At 41.0% G+C, this 19140-nt stretch overlaps 1 protein-coding gene across 5 annotated transcripts in view; it reads right to left on the bottom strand.

The window, feature by feature from the left end:
• ppfia2 (PTPRF interacting protein alpha 2) overlaps nt 1-19140 on the bottom strand; it is a 124529-nt gene that overhangs the window by 16046 nt on the left and 89343 nt on the right. For 4 of the 5 annotated variants that reach the window (XM_068306651.1, XM_068306654.1, XM_068306652.1 and 1 more), the window contains 14 exons: nt 18818-18982; nt 18033-18107; nt 14544-14654; nt 9991-10212; nt 8181-8327; nt 6871-7005; nt 6111-6194; nt 5280-5411; nt 5128-5190; nt 4905-4996; nt 2845-2977; nt 2526-2743; nt 1005-1245; nt 27-56 (listed from right to left, as the gene is read on the bottom strand). In XM_068306651.1, coding sequence (XP_068162752.1) covers nt 27-56; nt 1005-1245; nt 2526-2743; nt 2845-2977; nt 4905-4996; nt 5128-5190; nt 5280-5411; nt 6111-6194; nt 6871-7005; nt 8181-8327; nt 9991-10212; nt 14544-14654; nt 18033-18107; nt 18818-18982 — 1848 coding nt within the window. Of the gene's footprint in view, nt 1-26; nt 57-1004; nt 1246-2525; nt 2744-2844; nt 2978-4904; nt 4997-5127; nt 5191-5279; nt 5412-6110; nt 6195-6623; nt 6711-6870; nt 7006-8180; nt 8328-9990; nt 10213-14543; nt 14655-18032; nt 18108-18817; nt 18983-19140 lie in introns of all 5 variants that reach the window. The other variant, XM_068306650.1, reaches the window with a different exon arrangement.

Raw genomic sequence — 19140 nt, 5'->3', positions numbered from 1 at the left:
ACACATAATAGTATTAATATACATACCTTTCTCCTGTGTTTCCTCAGATCGCTGGGCTGGTGAGGTAAAAAAAAAAGAAAATTATTGAAATCTATGTGGACAAAAAGGTTTCCATGTTGTTATAATGAAAAACTATTGGCTCATTCATATAAATATCATACACCATTAAATGCTCATAAGGTTTTCCTCAATAGCCAAGCATCAATTCCGAGATCAATACAGAGGAATCAATAAAGATGGATTAGCACACAGCTCATTTTTACAATCAATAAAATCAAAGACATGTTCATTTAAAGCCTCTGGGAATAAAAAACATTTCACTCTTGTTTTGTTCAGATTCATTCTGGAGGCAGGAGGTGTCTCTGTGATGGAGGGAGGATTTGGAGTATTTTAGCCTTGAGTTGATGGGATAGACCTTGATAGGAACCCAGATGTAAAATTTTATTGTCTCTTCTGAGGGATGCTACATCATCTTTTTGACATTGGGTCAGATGACTCAGTTATTCAGTTTAAGATACAAAGTTAGTTTGAAAGAATCTTTTCCTCTTTTATTCATGTATCCAAAAAAACAGCCATCAATTCCCGACTCAGCATAAGGTACACCGCCTTCTACACAAGTGAGCGAGATATATCAGACACTCTTTATCTCCCTTTACTAAGGAAAAGAGTACAAATTTAAAAAAAAAAAGTTCATACTGAGTTGCATACGTTGCATAGATAGTATTTGGATTCTGCTTGTGATACAGACAGAGTACATCTCTGAAGCATTGATAAGGAATTTCAGTCTGTCTTGACAGCCCTATAGGTTAGAAAGATGTCATTTTTATTTGACCTAGCATAGTTTGTGTTAACATGTACTTTAAATTTGTATTTCTGAATTGCATTGCTTGTTTTATTTTTTCAAACTTCTCCTTTAGCAGTTAGAGTGAAAGTTAGTGAAATTGTCGATGTGCCTTCCAGAGATCAGGATATATTTGTGGCGGTTGGTGATATTATTATCTTACCAGCGTCATCACCCCCATTCGCTCCATATCGCGAGTGGGGCTTCGAGGATCAAGTTTGGGGGTAGAGTGTCCGCTGGGTGGGGAGGAGGAGGCCAAGGAGGAGGCGGTGGCCGAGGCGGTGATGGAGGCTCCATGGTGGTGCATTCGAGCCAAGTTGAGGCCCTCCAGGCTGACACTGGCTACTCGGTTTTCAATCTCTTCTGCCCGTAGCTCCGTCGACTCCTTTTCCTCCTGGATCAGCCTGTAGGAGAAGAGAAAGGACATGACAGGGAAAGTCAGCCGTAGGTCTACACCTCCTACGGTCTTGAAGGTTTCTAGCCATGTGTGACAGTAAATGGAGTCAGTGACGATATCAGTATCACTGTTGCTGACTAAACCTTGTGTGGACTTTTGATGCTTAATAAATACTGTTAAATGATTTCAGTTTAAGGAAAACTAATTTAGGCCTCCGTAAGGCGATAAAAAGGCTAAAAGTCAGGTCATTAGCTTTAATACCCAGAATCTAACTTTTTAATTAGCAGACTGCTACACATCTACGATTTATGATCTTTATCCGTCAACAGATTTGAATTAAGTTCTCTAGCAAGAAATGTGGTACTGCTTCCGTTGATGAAGATGTAAATTAACAAGGAGCAAAAAGGCACACTGAGAGCTCTCGAAATAAAGAATTTAGGTTGCGCCTGGGGTTATGAATACAAATCAGCATAAGATAATTACAGCATTAACAAGCAAAAAGCAGATTGCCTTGCCAAAACCTTGTCTGCATAGAAGAAAAAGCTTTGGCTCACAGAGTACAAAAAAATCTTTACACCCAACACCTGAAAATGAGCTTGACTGATTCCAATAATTTTACCTGCCGTAGTAAAGAAACATATTTTTAGCACATCTGTGTAAAAATTACATTTATGTCAACTGTTAATAAGAGAGTGGATTTCAAAAGCTTTGCTGCGATCCTTTTATTTAAGTCTTTAGTTAGTGGCATGAATAGCTAACCTTTTCTCAATGTGCTGTGTTATTCGATGCTGAAATATTACTTTTAAATAAAATATGACTTCATAGGCCATGGATAGAGGTAGAGCTAGGGAGCACTCAAAAGCACACACATGTTCTCTGTCTTACTGCGGCTAACCTTCATTCCTCTCCTTTCAAGGACAAACCTCCACCTCTCTAGCTTCTCCCCCACCTGTTCCCTGCTCTCACTGCAGATCACAATGTCATCTGCAAACATCATAGTCCATGGAGATTCCTGTCTAACCTCGTCTGTCAGCCTGTCCATCACCATAGTGAACAAGAAGGGGCTCAGAGCTGATCCCTGATGCAGTCCCACCTCCACCTTGAACTCCTCTGTCACACCTACAGCACACCTCACCACTGTCTTACAGTCCTCATACATGTCCTGCACCGCTCTAACATACTTCTCTGCCACTCCAGACTTTCTCACACAATACCACAGTTCCTCTTCCATTTGTGTGGAAATGAAGCCTTTTCTATGGAATTAACATCCTGATGTGTTCCTTGTACCGGATTTCCTTGTTGATGGCGTCCAGCTGCTCCTGTAGCATCATGGCCAGTGTTTGTGCGTCGGAGTGGCCGCCAGGTGACAACAGGTCCATCGAGCTGAACATTGTTTCCCTGTCATCGTCGTCGATGTCCGACATCTCCGTGTCGCTCTCAAAATGATGGCCTCCCAGAGCTCCGAGCTGCTGTGAGCGCCATTCATGCTCCCCAAGTGATTTCGCCTGCAGAGATAAGGCTTATGAAGACAGAGCTACATATTTCAAGTCTTACCTTCGTGTGTTTCCAACCTGCTAGATCAGAAAAGGCATCCTCTGTGGCTCACCTTGGTTTCTCGCAGACCCATTCGACCTCTCCTTGGTCGTCGGACGACCTTGGCAGACCGGTAGTGGTCCGACTGGGTTTCAGCCAGAGATCCCAACGAGAATCGGAGCTCAGCTGATGTGTCCAGATGAGACCTGAGAAAGAACTTTAATCAGTAATATTACACCTCAGGTTGTCCCAATGCACTCTTACAATTAAACACGTGGCTCAAGCCATGAATCAGATTGTAAAAGACAAGATAGAACAGAGATGATGGATTGCAGATATGTGTGTCATTAAGTTTAATGTTTCTATGGCTATCATAAGAGTACCATTGTGGAAAATACACTTTGAAGATCAGGGCTCATCGCTCTTGGTTTGTCCATGAAGGATGTTACTGTATGTGCTACTATCAATGCATTAGTGCAGTAAAAATAAGAAGCTCATATGGCATGAAAGGAAAGTCAGAAAACATCCGTGGATAGATTTGATATGAGTTCAGTGATACAAGCATATCTAACAACAGCCCAGAGCAGAATTTCAGAATGATTCAATGTCAGATAAAATAGCATGAGTGCGTGACAGAGAATATCTAGGTAGGATTTTGTATAGCTGACCACATTTTGGCCTTTGATTAAATGTCTATGTGATCTTAGCTTAGATACCATCACAAAGTAATGGAGATGAATAAAAATGTGCAGTCTGCAGAACCTAAAGAAAGAAAGACAACTGAAGACAACCATTGCTTTGAGAATATCCATTTCTACTTCAGTCTGCTGCATGGCTTTGTAACAGTTGGCATTAAAACACTGACCGATGCTTGGACATGGAACAATCTTGTTTTTATGTATTCGCCTAATTGACTATGTGCTCCAGAATTGCGCTGAACTGAAACTAATTTTTATTTGAATCCTTTTATGAGAAGCACCAGACTGGCAAGTTTTATTACAAGAAGAGGCGCAGATAGCTTTATGTGATTCTCACAGTCTGCAAAACTCACAATAAAAGTATTTTCTGTCTAGTTTGCTTGTCAATTTAATGTCTAAAAGGCCACTAAAGTATTGCAGATTGTTTCAAAGTGGTTAAGAGCTGCTGCTTAAGACCAGGTGCTTATTCTTGCCCCATAAGGGGTCACCACCACAGCATGTCATCTTTTTCCATGTCAGCCTATCTTCTGCACCCTCCTCTCTTAACACTAACTGCCTCATGTCTTCCTCACTACATCCATACACCTTTTCTTTGGTCTTCCTCTTACCCTTTTTCCTGGTAGCTTCTTACTCGACACCATATTACCAATATATTCATGATCTCTCCTCTGGACGTGTCCAATTCGTCAAAGTCTGCTCTCTTTAACTTTGTCTACAAAAAACCTCACCTTGGCTGTTCCTCTGATGTTCCTCTGATCTTATCCAACCTGGTCACTCCTAGAGAGAACCAATACATCTTCATTTCCGCCACATCCAACGCAGCTACCTGTCTTCTTTTTAGCAGCACCATCTCTAATCTGTACATCATGGCTGACCTCCCCACTGTCTTATAAACTTTTCCCTTCATTCTAGCAGAAGTTCTTCTGTCACATAGGACACCTGACACCCGTTCCAGCCTGCTATGATCTGTTTCTTCACCTCCTTACAACACTTACTGTTGCTCTGGGCTATTTAAAGCCAGAAAAGACATATATTTATCCAGCTTGCTGGCTTACTACCAACAATGAAGACCATTTAAGAAAAGCAGTCAGCTTGTTACAAAGTTTTCAACCAAATAATGAAGGTAACTTTAGTCTAACTGTTCAATGCCAACAATGGCTTAAGATATCTTTTTTTTTTACTCATCTGACATCAAGAAATCAGAAATTGTTGTGTCAAAATAATGAATAAGGATTAGCCATTCGCAAGTTGTAACATCCAAATGGCATATGTGCCCTGCAAGAACAGAAAGCTTTATAAAGAGTGACAACATCTTAGGGTGCAGGGAAGGGGGAGAAGTCAACTTCAGTTCTGAACGGTTGTAATGGTCCAGTGCTCCATAGTCATATAGGGAGCAGAAACTCATGAACCATAAGTCAAACCTTAGTGCACCTACCGTGACAGGGTGGGTTCTGTGAGGGAGCCTGCCCTCAACCTGAATTGGTCGAGCTCTGATCTCAGTTTCTCAATCTCCTCTGCCAGCTGTGTCTGGATGAAACAATTTGATCAGAAGTGAAAGTGATTATTGTCGTATTGCTGAGAACTAAGTGACATAGTGATATAATAAATAATAATAACAAAGTTCTCTCTGAAGTTGTAATCATCATTTGATGACCTACTTTTTCTTGGATTGACTCTTCGTACTGTTTTCTGTAACCTTCTGAGTCCTGGATTAATAGATTCTGTAGCAAGAGAGAAAAAAAAAACCTCAAGCGTTCAAAGAACAGAAGTTAGAATGATGATTTCCCATCAAAGGGTGCCTGTCTTTAACCTTCTCCTCAAGAGCTGCCATTCTCTCCTTAAGGTGGAGCTGAAGACGTTCGTTGGACTCCGTCAGGAGTCTGTCCACTGTGTCTGAGAGTCGTTTGTTGTGCTCTTCATTCATCTTTTCCCTCTGTCGAGCCTGGAAGGGAAGGACACACAATAGAAGAGTTACATGTCAAGCTATCAAGGCCACATCTTTCTTAGAAACAGGCACAACCCTTTTGAGATATTCGCTGTGTGGTTTGTCTTGTGGACAATGAAAGTAAAGCAATGCTTACAAGTAACACCTCCTCAATAACATATTGATAGAAAATGTTTTTCACAAATTGTTTGTTTTTAAATCCCTTTTGTGTAATTTCTGAAAGAATAAACTCAAATAATTTCATTATTGGCATACAAATAAGCAAAAAACACATTCACCTATTTATGGTGTTAATACTGACACGTTTAAATTTTGCCCTTTTTTGTTGGGACAAATGTAAAATGCATACCAGTGGTTATAAAAGGAGGTGTTTAATCAGAGATAGTTAGAAAAAAAATGTGTTTTGCAGCGTCTAACTTTTGTAATTCATGGTTCAAATTGTTTTTGTGTGTTTTTAGTAAAATAAGAAAATAAAGATAATATTTTCCAAATCATAACTTACTAGTATATTTTTGCATCCCTGAGGATTCTACAATCCTGAATGTGTGAAACACTGATTTGCGCCATGTGTCATGTGTTATGTAGTGAAAATCAGACGTCTCAACAGCTGCAGTCGCATCAAGCTGTCATGCTTCTGCAGGAGTAGCAGCCTGGTTAACGACGACAAGCAGAAACAACGCCTCCACGGTGACTCACCCGAAGGAGCTCCTGGTTCTTCTCCTCCAGCTGGCATTCTAAGTGTCTCATTCGCTCCTCGATGCTCCCGTGACGCTCCTCCGCCTACACATGGATCACAGCATAGACAGGAAAAAAAGAGAGCAAGATGATCTGCCGATGATCTGTTTGGGCAGCTTAACGGGCAACAAAGAAAAGACGTGGCAACGACACAAGCCAAAGCCTCTATCCCAAACTCAAAGATGGATATCTATTGTGTTAAAGCATAACTGCGGACAGAGCTTGCTGAAACAAAGAGTGACAAGGAGAAAGATGGAGAACAAGGCCACCAAAAGATAGAATGAAAGAGGAAGAGAGCTCCTCCAGCACTGCCAAGTATGAGCTCCAGCCAGAAGTGCCATGCAGCTGTCCTATGGTGGTAGAACAGCCAGAGCAGAACCCCAGTAAACACACTCGCCACAAAACACTAAGGTAAATGAATGAAATCTGCTCTCTACGGGAGTTGGCAGTAGCTGTGATTCCCTGTGGGACTACCTTCCTAAGAATGGACTTCATGTCTTGGAGTTTAGCTTCCATAACAATGTGATAATCATCAGGGGAGGAAGAGGAGCTGGAGTCAGACTATGTGACCGAGGGAGAGGAAGAGGGACATGTTGAAACGTCATGACATGACACCACGTGGACACTTACACATAGATAGAGAAAAATCAAGAGACGAAGGCATCTGTGGGAATGTGTCAACAGTACGAGTGTTTAAATATGTGTTTGTGCGTATTTTTACCTTGGTGAGAGCTGCTATTCTTTGGGCCAGTTCAGCCTCCACCTCCGGCAGCGTCTCGGCCTTCCTCATCGTTTGCTGGAGCTTCTGCTCCGCGAGCTCCAGCCTCTCCTGCAGCTGTCGGTTCTTCTCCTCCATCTGATCACAGGAACATCAGAAACAATTCAATACCACAGTGTGCTATATGCTGCTTTGATTGAATACTTTTGGAAGTATGCTGCTACTAAACAAGTCACCTTTTGCTGTGCATTTATGACTTTTTAAATAATAAATACCATTTCCTTCAAAAAATGTCTGCTTAGGTAAGTAATGCAAGAAATATCTCTGTTCTTTTTTAGTGGCTTTTTGAAGGATTACAAGAAAACTGTAAAACAAAGTGAGTCATTTTCTTTACCTTTCAAGGTCTGGAAAAAGTTAGCTCAGATCTTATTGAATCCATTTGTCAATCAATCAGATTTTCCCCATTTCAATTATGTTTTCTGAGGTTTTTTTTAGTAATGCTGTCTGTGTTTGTGTAAGAGCTTTCTGCCACTCAGTGGATTTTACCACAGCAACATCCTCTATTTGTATTGTCTAGTGATTTTAGCGCCACAGAAATAAAGGTTGTATCACTGATAAGTGGCATCGTGCAGTATGTCAGATGTGTTTTAACAATGTCCAGCCCCTTTGGGAGATTAGAGTGAGGTCCAGTTTGCTCCAATAGTGTGTGTGCAGAGATCATTCTTTTCTCCCTTGGTCACCAGAGCAAATATGGGACCTATTTTCCACAAGAAAATGTGGATGAGACCGGCTAAATCACAGGGTAACATGATCTTTACTCATTACATAGTAATTACCTGTGTTAATATTAGTTCCTCCAGAATTCAGCTTGAGCATAGGATCATGAAAATATAATTCTATGCAATAAGCTGAGACTGATCACAAGGAATCATCAAGAGGAGAATAAATTTGTTCTTTTGATCTTATTTTACAGTATGTCATCAGTTATGACATAAACATCTAAGTAAAACCATCAAAATTCTTTCCCCTCAGTAATTTCCTCTGACATTATCTGACACAATGTCAAGAGGTTTCCTCATCTCCAGTCCTCTGAGAATCAGGTCTGTTGTATAACCAGCTGCATGCAAGTTGGATTCTATTCTAAGTCAACGTTTTTCTCTGAGAATTGTCGAGCATGTCCGATATCAGCGGCTCAATTTCATCAGCAACCTGGACTGACAGAACAAAACTACAGAACAACTACAACTGAATGTAAATGTATGTACGTGTCTCGCTGGATTTCAACTCACAAACATATCCTGCATTATACACACCTGCCTGAGGAAAGCCTCCTTATTGGCTAACTCATTCTCCAGTTTGTCATTGATGTCGTGCACTGAGGTGGACTCCCGCTGGGCGCTCAGGTAGCGTTTCTCCAAAGTTACAATCCGCTCTTCCATATCCTCCTTTTGACACATGGCCTGTATGTTAAAAAAAAAAAAATCAGAAACGAAGAAAAGAAGACATTATTTAGAATAAGAAACTTACATTTGTTTTAAATTTCAGCTGTTATGGTCGACGTCGTAACATTGCTTAGCAACTAATACACTTTTTTTTTGCAAATATTAACCTAGCATTTTCATTTTTACTCAGTATTTATTTATGTTGCGCCAGAATTTCATTATAAAAATCATAAAAATGTAAAGCACACATTTATAATAAAAATGCAATATGTGCTCATCACAGTACAAACTGCAATTCAGGAAGGGGCAGCTGCATGCTACTGATGCCAAAGCTATAACAAGGCAGTCAGAGACTGCAACATCCTGCGACTTACCCTGACCTACTTCCAGGGTAGGTCTTTGACCATAGCACTAGGTTTGATCTATGGTCTTACTCACACTGCCCTTGTCCCTCGTCTTTCTATCTTATCCGGTTCCTGAGTGTATAAAAGTTTAAATTTGACCTTGACCTAGTTTTCTCAAGGTGAAGGTCGTCATCTCATTTTCATCCCCTTTGCCATCCAAGTAAGACTGCGAGTAATGTGCTTTTTGTTTCATCTCTCTATTTGCAATAGTTGAGAAGATATTTGTTTGACATCCTAATAGACAAACGGACGAACACACCACAATTACAATACATCACCGCTTTAAAGCGGGATGTAATTATATCATGTCTAGAAACTCATATCTATAGCAAGACTCTGAAGATAGATAAAATCCAAATACCTTCATATATATCATGACCAGGGTATAACCTACACATGAAATAATTTTAAAAAATCACACACACAAAAAGACAACCAATAAAGCCTCTGTGATCTTGGATGTGGCTCTGCTGACATGAAACTGGCTTTTACTCTCATGAGGGTAGCATTATCTCTGAAGCTCCAAGAGCTAATTTTCTGCATGGAGAATCGTCGCAGATACAAACCCACGTGATCACATGTGGTTTCAAAAATAGTAGTAACACAGAGAGCTGAATGGGCTGCGGCCCACTGAGGAAGCAGCACAGGCTAATAACACATGGTGACTCAGATAAGGCCGCGTTTGCCGGACTGCAATCAGTGCATTGTTAGTTTACGGCAATTTCCACTAAGGGATGACAGGGATCAGCTCACATTCGTATTCAGTCCACTTCATTCATGCGGGCATGCATTAAATGGGTTTACGATTGCACTACTAATTGCCAATTTACGACAAAAACATTTATTGTTTATTTGAGAAACTTTACCAGCTGGTTTTGTATTTTGCATGTCAACACTTCAATGTAAATTAATGTATGAGGAACAAACATTGGCAGATGCAGAGACAGCTGGTTGTTTTTCTTGGAGGTTTTTTAGATTTAAGTGCAAAGTGTTGGTGTATGTCCCTGAGATGTGTCCATACAGCCTTTTCTTTATGAATGCCATAGTAGTATATTAATAGAATTCACCTGCTTGTATATTATGGTTTGATAAAGGGTTTTTAAACTCTTGGTGCTTGAACTAAAAAGTGTGGTTGCATGTGTTTGTATGTATGAGACACACACAGTCATACACAGGGAGGGGGATTGTGAGAGTGCATGCTAATAAAAGCTTTTTTTAGGCTGTCTTTGATGTCTCTCTCGCAACTGCTATTCCCTTGCAAATGTGTGCGCTGTAACCTCTTTGATGTCCCTCTGGTACTTGTTGTTCATTTCTTCCGACTTGATGAGGTCCTTGCGGGCCGTCTCCAGCTCCTGTTCGACCTCAGACACTCGGGACGAGAGGGACGACATGCGCTCCTTCATCTGGGCCAGCTCGTAGTTCTGCTTCTCCAGCAGGTCCTGCAGCTCCACCACCTGGCTCGCCTCATGGGCAGTCTCCAGAGAGCCGTTGGACAGACGCTGTGGTGAGAGATGAGCAAAGGAGAAATGGAAACTTTAGGTTCAGTCTGACAACACAGGTGAAATTTACCTGTCCTCTTAATTGACAGGAATGTGGATGAAAAGGGTTGACATAATCCCAGATCTGGGGATGAAATATCTGGCACAACTGATCTGAAGAAAAACACAAATCAATGGCTGCACCCTACTGAAGGAGAACAATCCAACAATCTGTGTAGCTTGCATGTCCCATGAGCTGCACTTCTACAATATGCCATTGAAATTGGTTCAGTATTTTTGGTTTAATTAGATTAAGTGACAAAAACCAAGACTGTGTACAGTATTTAGTTGTTTTTGTTTTTTTTTACGTCCGACGCTCAATTCTTCTACCGACTTTAGAGTAGCATATGAACAAAGAACCTCTTATTTTGCAGAGGATTAAAAATATTCAACAAAAGAAATATTTAGAGGTGATAGTGTGATGAAATAATGACAGAAAGTTATAAAGCAAAAATGTAAGCAGGATAGAAATAAAACCAGACAAAAATATCTTCCAGTTAGCTTCCTGCGGTGTGCTGAAGTGATGCTTGAGCAACCGCATTTTCACCCACTTCAGATACCAAATCTTCTTTTGAGTGTTACACACATTAACACTCCAATAATTTCAAGTTCGGGAGCACAGGGCTGTCGCGCTTTCCCTGCTTTCAATGATTTGGATGGTGACAAAGACTGAGTGAAAGAGAATCACTCCAGACTCCTTTAGAAAAATGGCTTTGACACAAATTCATAATATGATTATGTTTCACTCAGTGCAGCTCCATCGGTCTCTGCGTGATGTAGACTGAAAAGAATGTCACAAAGAGCCTAGAATAATGCATCAGAAAAAATTTCTAATATCAGAACACACCTCCTTTGATAACTATTATTACATTTTTAACTGCATCACAGGTGGAAGGGAAGACTGATAAAGTGACATCTTTATTGTCCACCTCTCTGCTGTATCCAACCCAGCTGCCCATCCTAATTGGGTCTCTCCACCTGCTGCCTGTGATCAATGGCTCACCTGAGTCGGCAACAGAACCACTAAATCACACCACTACTTTTAATACCGGTGCTCCGGCAGTGTGGCTCAGCTTAAAGGATTTAGCTGTAGTTTATTGCACAATGTCTCAAGACATTATGCATAGATGGATTATTCAACTGGAGCTGCTTTCTTGCAAATTATAAAGTTTTTATAACCTGTAACACATTAGAAAAAAAGTTTCTTGCACTTGTGCAGATATATTTAATGGAGCGGTTCAATCCAAAATCAAAAGATTTTTTTTAGGTTAAATCATTGCTAACCCTGCAGATTTTGTTTATGTCTGTCCAGGTCTTGAAATTTACGTGTATGTACATACAACTATGGTGTCAAAGAGTAAAGGGTTACTCATAGTTTTAGACATTTTTCATTCATTCATTCATTCATTCATTCATTCATTCATTGATTTGAAGATGAGAAATTTTAATAAAAGATAGGACAAATTATAATTCAGGACAACGTATAGAATAAAATATTGGATGGTACATGATCAAATTCCATCCATCCATCCATCAATCTATCTTCAACCGTTTATCCGGAGCCAGGTCGCGGGGGCATCAGTCTCATGAAGGATGCCTATACATTGCTCTCCCCAGACACCTCTTCCAGCTCCTCCTGGGGGATCCCGAGGTGTTCCCAGGCCAGCCGAGAGACATAGTCCCTCAAGCGTGTCCTATGTCTTCCTCAAGATCTACTCCCGGCAGGACATGCCTGGAACACCTCCCCAGGGAGGCGTCCAGGTGGCATTCGGAACAAATGCCCGAGCCCCATGCTGATGATTGCCACCCAATCGACACTGCACCCTACGGTTTCCTCAGTGGGTGTTGAGTCTACTGGAGGTTGGGCCCACATGGTCCTTTCAGGCTGAACCTGGCCGGGCCCCGTGGGCCTCTCGAGGCCTGGCCACCAGCAACTCGCATACGAGCCCCAACCAGGGTGGCTCCAGGGTGGGGCCCCGGTTGCGCTATACAGGGTGACATCACGGCCCTTGTTGTTTTACTTGTTATAGGGGTTTTGTTACTGCCTTTAGTCTGCCCGTCACCAAGGACCTGTTTGCCAAGGGAGACCCTAGCAGGAGCATAAAATCCCTGGTAACATAGCTCCTGGGATCAGTCGGGCAGCTCTCGGGGGAGAGATCAAATTCAAATATATGAAGCTCCTGACCAAGAGTCTCAACGGTGATTCCTGAACATTGTAATTGAATTGTTTTTAATGATGGGATGGGATCATATACAGCAAAAGTTGTGGTAGAATATAAATGATATGCACGCAACTTGGTGAGCAACTAGTGAACCTAAAAAAATACAACAATGAGATGCCAACACTTGCCTATTCTACTCCATACTTCTAGCATAACAGTGGCTGTATTCTTAACTTTACTTGAAGAAAAACAGAATTTCTCCTAACAACCAAACTAATTTAACAGCAGGTGAGACAACAATACCCTGACACATCTTTTAAAACTATAAATAAAGCAGAATAATAAAAAACAACCATCCATTCTACCTTTGACAGTAGAAGAAATGTGAAATTCATTATGGCACTAGTATAGAACAGCAGCAGAAAACTGGAGCTAATTATAGTTGCTGATAACTAGCATCTGACTTAATGTAATGCTAACTCTAAAATCAATACAGCGTTCATATACAATTCTACTCATCAGCAAAACCACTAAAAACATAAAATAACGTTCCCTGTATAAAACGTTCCCTGTTTTTGAATATAAAACGGTAACCCAGGTATAGAGTACAGTCTGAATTAAAAATTAAAGCAATGAATAAACAATCATTCTGTCAGACTGCATTAGTTGGTCATCTGGTAGATCCTGATAAGTAGAAATGCTTTGAGAGCACAGTGGATCAATGTGCACATCTTCCTCACTCCGCATCTTCCTCTCCCTTTTGCTAAGGTCTTTCCGCCTGTCACATTAATGACAAGCCAGGAGACACATGTGAATCAGGTGGGGGTGAATTGCAGTTCATATCCTGCATATCAAGATTGTCATTCCCCCTTCACACATCTGTCAGTCCCTATCAGTGGGGGAGAGTAACCCTTGCTCTCAGCTTAACGACAGGCTAACAGTAAATGTAAAGTATATGCAATTTATTTCATCAACACCAACAACCACTAAAACAAACCAGCAACATGTGCTTCTATACAGTCCTTTTATCTTCACAAAACAAGGCAGATGATAGCTGTCTCCTCATTATTCAACCCTACTGCACAACACGCTCTTCATCTTTTTACTGCTGACATCCCTCCTCCTCCTGCAGCAGACCAGGTAATAGCATCTTCATTGATCTACCCAGGTACCCTCTGTAAGATGTAGATGTTACTTTCTGCATGTTAAAAGGATTGTGCAGGCCTGCTTTGGTACCCAGGTCTGGTTGTTGGTTGTTTGGGCTTGGATGAAGGGTCTGTTCTGAAAGAGTAAATGTAGGTGCAGTTACAGATCTCTCTGATCAGAAGGTAATTTTTGTTTAGATATGCAGGTCCAAGTGTGTAGCAGGGCACAGTAAGAGACCTCACCCTGATGTGGGTCACCTCAAAAACAGATGCACATCTGATGTTTTCAAAAGTTTTCTCACACAACCACTTGTGTGATACAACCAAACCAGATATATCATCACCAGACATGCGATCACTACAGTGACTATGTAATTATTTGATATATGATGGCAGAATATACCGATCAAAACTTAAAGGACAACATTATTTTGTTTGTGTTTAATATTGTTTGGAAAAATAAAAAAAAACATGTAAAAAAAACCAGACATTTTATTTCAATATATTTTTATTATTATAATCACAAAGCAAGACCGACTTTCCCGCCATGTCACCCTTAATCAAGGTGTATTATATGGTGTTGCCGGGATATCTTGCAATATTTCTCATGTAAAGAAGTTCTGTTATGAACTTTACAGACAAAAAACCCCCCTCATTTCAATCCATTTGAAACTTGCACTTCTTATATATAGTAAAAAATTTGAAAAATCTATATAGCTTGAATATTTTATTAATCAGTATCAATAATGTTTAGTTTTCTAAAAGCAGATTCTTATATATTTTTCAGACTCTAGAAATTTTTAGACTAACAAAATGTAAAAGTGTAATTGTTTTCTATATATGTTCAGAGCAGTTTGAGTCATGTTATGTGACTCAAACTGTCCAGTACCGCTAACAGTCATCTTCCAATTTATAATTTTGCATGATCAGTGTAGATCAAAAGCAAACAAATCCATAAATAAATCCTAACATTACGGATGCTCACCTTTCCATGGACCTTCTGTTGAGCTTCACTGCCATCCAGGATGTCCTCTCCTCCCTCTCCTGAAGCCACTTTTCGCTGAATGTGAGCATTTTGTTCCCGTAAGGCCACGATCTGCAGGACGACAGAAACGCACACAAATTAGAGCCCAACACTTGTGAGAATACCTGCAGACACACAACAAAAAAGGTTTACGATAGAAGTCAGAAGCGCCAACATGAAACAAAATCAGACCTAATATGTTTTTGCTTTGATTTGGCATTGCACCACACACAGAAGCTGTTTCTCTCTCACACAGCACTTATAAACTGAAGCACGATCTTCTCTGCAAGAATTTATCCAGCATACTTTTAACTAACATGATACCTGAAGCAAGCACACTGATTCAATCACTATAATCATCATGTTTCGCAGAGTCTCATTTTACCACCTCAAGTTACCGTCCTGAACTCATAATCCTGTCAGACGGGTGACCGACAACAACAATTATGCTCCTCCTTGACATGACACCATGTGATTATTACTCTCCACACAAGGGGGGAGAGAAACAGTGCAAGTGTGCCTGGCTTCTATTTGTCTCTCACAACCGATCGAAAGTCATCGAGACTTGTGTTTCCTCTCTCCAAAACAAGAATCTCCAGCACCAGGAAATTTAAAGGCATGCAAGCTATTATGGATGATCGAACAAAATTGCTCCTCACAGATCACTCTGTTATCCCATCAGCCTTCCTGTTTCGCCAAGCCTTTCACTGTGAGAACAAGTAGGGTGGATTTGGAGTATCAGGAAGATTCATTTGACATAGACTGCCAAACTCACTGCTCTACACCAGCCAAGGTAATGATCCCATCACTCTCTTTCCCATTTTATGGGATTTTTAGTAATTATTAGGGCATTATTAAGTTAAAACTCCAGTTTTCTCTCCATACTTGATCTAAGTTGTGTCAAACATTATTCCTATTTATTATAATGGAAGTACAGAGTAAATGGTGAGACAGAGTCCTTACAGCATCATTTAAAACTCACAAGCTGTCAGATTTGGAGCCAAGAGGGCTACAAGGCAATTACAGAACTTATTTCCCAACAGGCAGGAACACTACATGCATATAAATATGGCAAGCATGACAAGTCAAATTAGACAGAGTAATCTGAAAGATGTTCACACCCGACAGTGATGAATATATTAAGTATTCAAAGAGGATAATCTATTGTCGTGTGATGATCAATGTGATCCATGTTCTTACTGAGTATTCAGGCAAAAGCATTCACCCAAACTGCTTTAGATGTGGTTTTTGAAAGGTGTCTTTGAGGTGAAGTAGCTGTGAAGGACAACCATGGACAGGACCGATTAACTGATCTCAGGTCTTAATTTACAGTTAGGAAAGAGGCTGACAAAAGGTTATTTCCGCACAGCCAGAGTTTATCCAATGTTAAACTCTGGCTAACAGAGTTTAAAGGTGAAGGTAAGTAATCTTACTTTCACCTTTACTGTCACAAACTGACTACAGAAAATCTCTATTTTAACTAGGGCATAACTATGCCTCCATATGCTTCTGTCACATTATTTCAAGATTATCTGTACTTTCTCTAGCTCAAAAATTTAAAGTTATCACAGCACATGATGCGCCTAGTGATGAATGGAATCCTGCAGATGTCTTTCAAGCTCATAAATTTCACAAAGAAGATATAAAATGAACAAGTTGCCTCCTATATCTTTTTGATGTTGCTGTACCTCTGGGGGGAAGAGGGAAGACGACATGGACAGAATTTTTTTTATCTTTAGGACTTCTGAACTGGATGAAGGGAATCCTTTGAGGTTATGAAGGAAATAGTAGACATGTCCGTCTGCCTGTCTGCCTGTATGTCTGTCCCTTTTGCATTTGCTGTTCAGAGACCACAGTTTTGATTACTGTATGTGGTTTGCTACATGCTACAATATAGCTCCATGCAACACAACACAATCTGGAATACAGTTTTTCCATAACACCAAACTGCAATCAAAGTGCATGTCTGCTTAAACACCTGCAACTGCATGAGGTCAAAGGGCATTTATATCATCAGGCATGGCAATGCTATCTGAAGCCCTGAAGGGAGGTGCGTGTGCCTGTGCGTGTGTGTGTGTGTGTGGGGGGGGGGGGATTCATAACAGACCTCCTTCACTAATCAATTACCAATTCACTGGCTTCTAACTCTGCCCACCTCCCTGGAGCCATGGACAATTCAATTTTGCAAACATGGTTCAACCATCCTGAAGTGCAATCCCTCATCTGTCCACTGTGCTGACAATCCTAGCGTTACTCATGTACAAAGTGCAACCTCACAAATGTACTGTACATATTTTGGAACATAACTTACATGTAAAAAAATGCATTTTAATCACTCATCCCTCTTTAAATGCTGTGACTCACTCTGCTCAGATCCCCCAATGTCTAGTCATGTATTCAGACCACAATCAACCTGATCATCACCTCTTTTGTCTGCATCCCTCAGATGGTCTTCACCCCAACACCCCTGATTAACATACCTACCATCTACACACTGCTCCTTACCTGCTATCTCTATTTCTGCTTTCTGTCTCTCAGCTCTCTTTGCATTTCCTCTCCCCTCCAACCTGCTCCGACAGCACGCCAGAATTCTTTCCCTCTTTCCTTCCTTATCTTTCTTCACTCACTTTTATTCATGGTCTGAGTGTCAGACTGGCATGTCTGACAGGCTTTGAAGTGCACAACCTGAGGGTTTCTTCTCAGCTGGAACAGGACCATCTGCAGCACAAGACCTGTCCTTTGCCCACCTGAGCCAGAAGGTTGAAAAGAAGTTTCCAAAAGTTGCCAGTCTTCTGTCAGACACACATATGCACTATATGATTTGGTGTGGTTCCCCATACAGATGAGGGGGAATGGCACCGGCGGATGTACTCCTGTTGCTTCTGAGTTGATAGCCGACTAGGAGAACATGCATTTCAGGATTAATCAGACCATGAATTTGATTTATATCCACATAAATAAGCAGCAAATAATACTGCACTCCTGTGTCTTTGCAGACTTTTATTTATTTCTTTGTCAGACCTGGTAACATTTTTTTAAAATGTGAAGCCTATACAAAATAACTAAATTAATAATTTTCTCTCATTTTTGGGGCCGCAGTAGCTTAGTCCACTGGGACCATTATTACTTTGGATTCTGTAATTCCTTTCTTCCATGTTTACATTGTCATGCATCTAAGGAGACAATTAACCAGCTGACAATGTACATTTGCATATCACTGATAAATGTCAGAATTTCTAAATTGAATTTGTTGAACGGGTTTGTAGTTTGGTTTCTACAATTAGTTTCACGACTGCTATTAGTGAAACTATGCCTAGTGACATAATCTCACGTTCCATCCATTCATCCATCCATGTATCCATGCATCCATCCATCCATCCATCTATCCATCCATCCCTTGCCAGGAGGACACAGTGTTGCACACAAGTAAAAGATGATTTAAGCACATACCTCCTGATTGGCTGCTGTAAGCTCCTCCTCCAAGGCGGAAACCCTCTCCAGTGACACTCGTAGTCTCTCCCGTACCTGAAAAAGAAAGAAAGATCTTGAAGATCTCCTTACACTACGTTTTTTCCTTTGACTATTGACAAGATCTACAGGGTTAACATAGCCTTGCAGCAGCAGCAGAAGGAGATGTCCTCATTCCCTCCCTTAGCCCCTCTATAACATTTTGCTGTGGCTTCAAAATAGCGTCACGGGGCTTTTGCTGCTTTTAAAGCAGCAGTTGCAGGGGTGAGATTGCGCTCCTAGACTCCTCTCTTCCTCTTTGACTCAGAGGAACTCTGAGCATCTTCTCCTTGGATCGCCCCAGCTGTGGTGGAGCAATTACATGTACTACTGTGACCCAAAAGGATGCCATATCTCAAAAGAGATCAACCCTGGATTAGAAGATAGCCAGGGTCGGAATCAGGACGGCTGCCCCGGCTGGCCAAAACAGCTTTTATTCCCTTGAACAGCATGCCACTGGATATGCTTTATAAATTATGGCTTTATAAAGGGGAGGGGGGAATGAATGGATTACAAGGATGGTGTGATATCACACAGGGGATAAGGTCACAGAGCAGCAGGGTTTAAGGAGGCAGGAGGCAGGAATTGTGTGTGGTTGTGGAGTTCAAGATCAGCAAACCACACAAATCATTTGACAAGACAGACACATTGGTTCCTGATGTTGCTGCATACGCATCTCAATCAGACACCTCTGAAATAAAACGATGTGCTAATTGAGACACACTTACCTTCTCGTCTAGGGCTTTATGGTGTTCAAATAGGGACTTGAGTGCTTTAAGGACCTCAACTTCACTAGACACTCCTGAGGGTGACTGAGCCTGCCGCTTGACCACCGTCATACGAAGCGACCGCTCATGTCTGGAAACCAGGCACTCCAGATGCTCCAACAGTAGCTGAAGAACAAGATAATAAAATAACTCAACTTTAGAACCACCAAATAAGAAACAACTGATTAATATGTGATTTATCAGGCACTAATCAACCAAATCCTGAAACTGGCCTATAAGATGTAGCATAATAGCTCTAGCAAAGGCAATCAATAGTACAACAA

The sequence above is a fragment of the Antennarius striatus genome, chromosome 22, assembly GCF_040054535.1.
Source record: "Antennarius striatus isolate MH-2024 chromosome 22, ASM4005453v1, whole genome shotgun sequence".
NCBI classification, from domain to species: domain Eukaryota; kingdom Metazoa; phylum Chordata; class Actinopteri; order Lophiiformes; family Antennariidae; genus Antennarius; species Antennarius striatus.
Note: the sequence above shows the minus strand (reverse complement) of the source record. Positions and strands in the feature narration are given on the sequence as shown.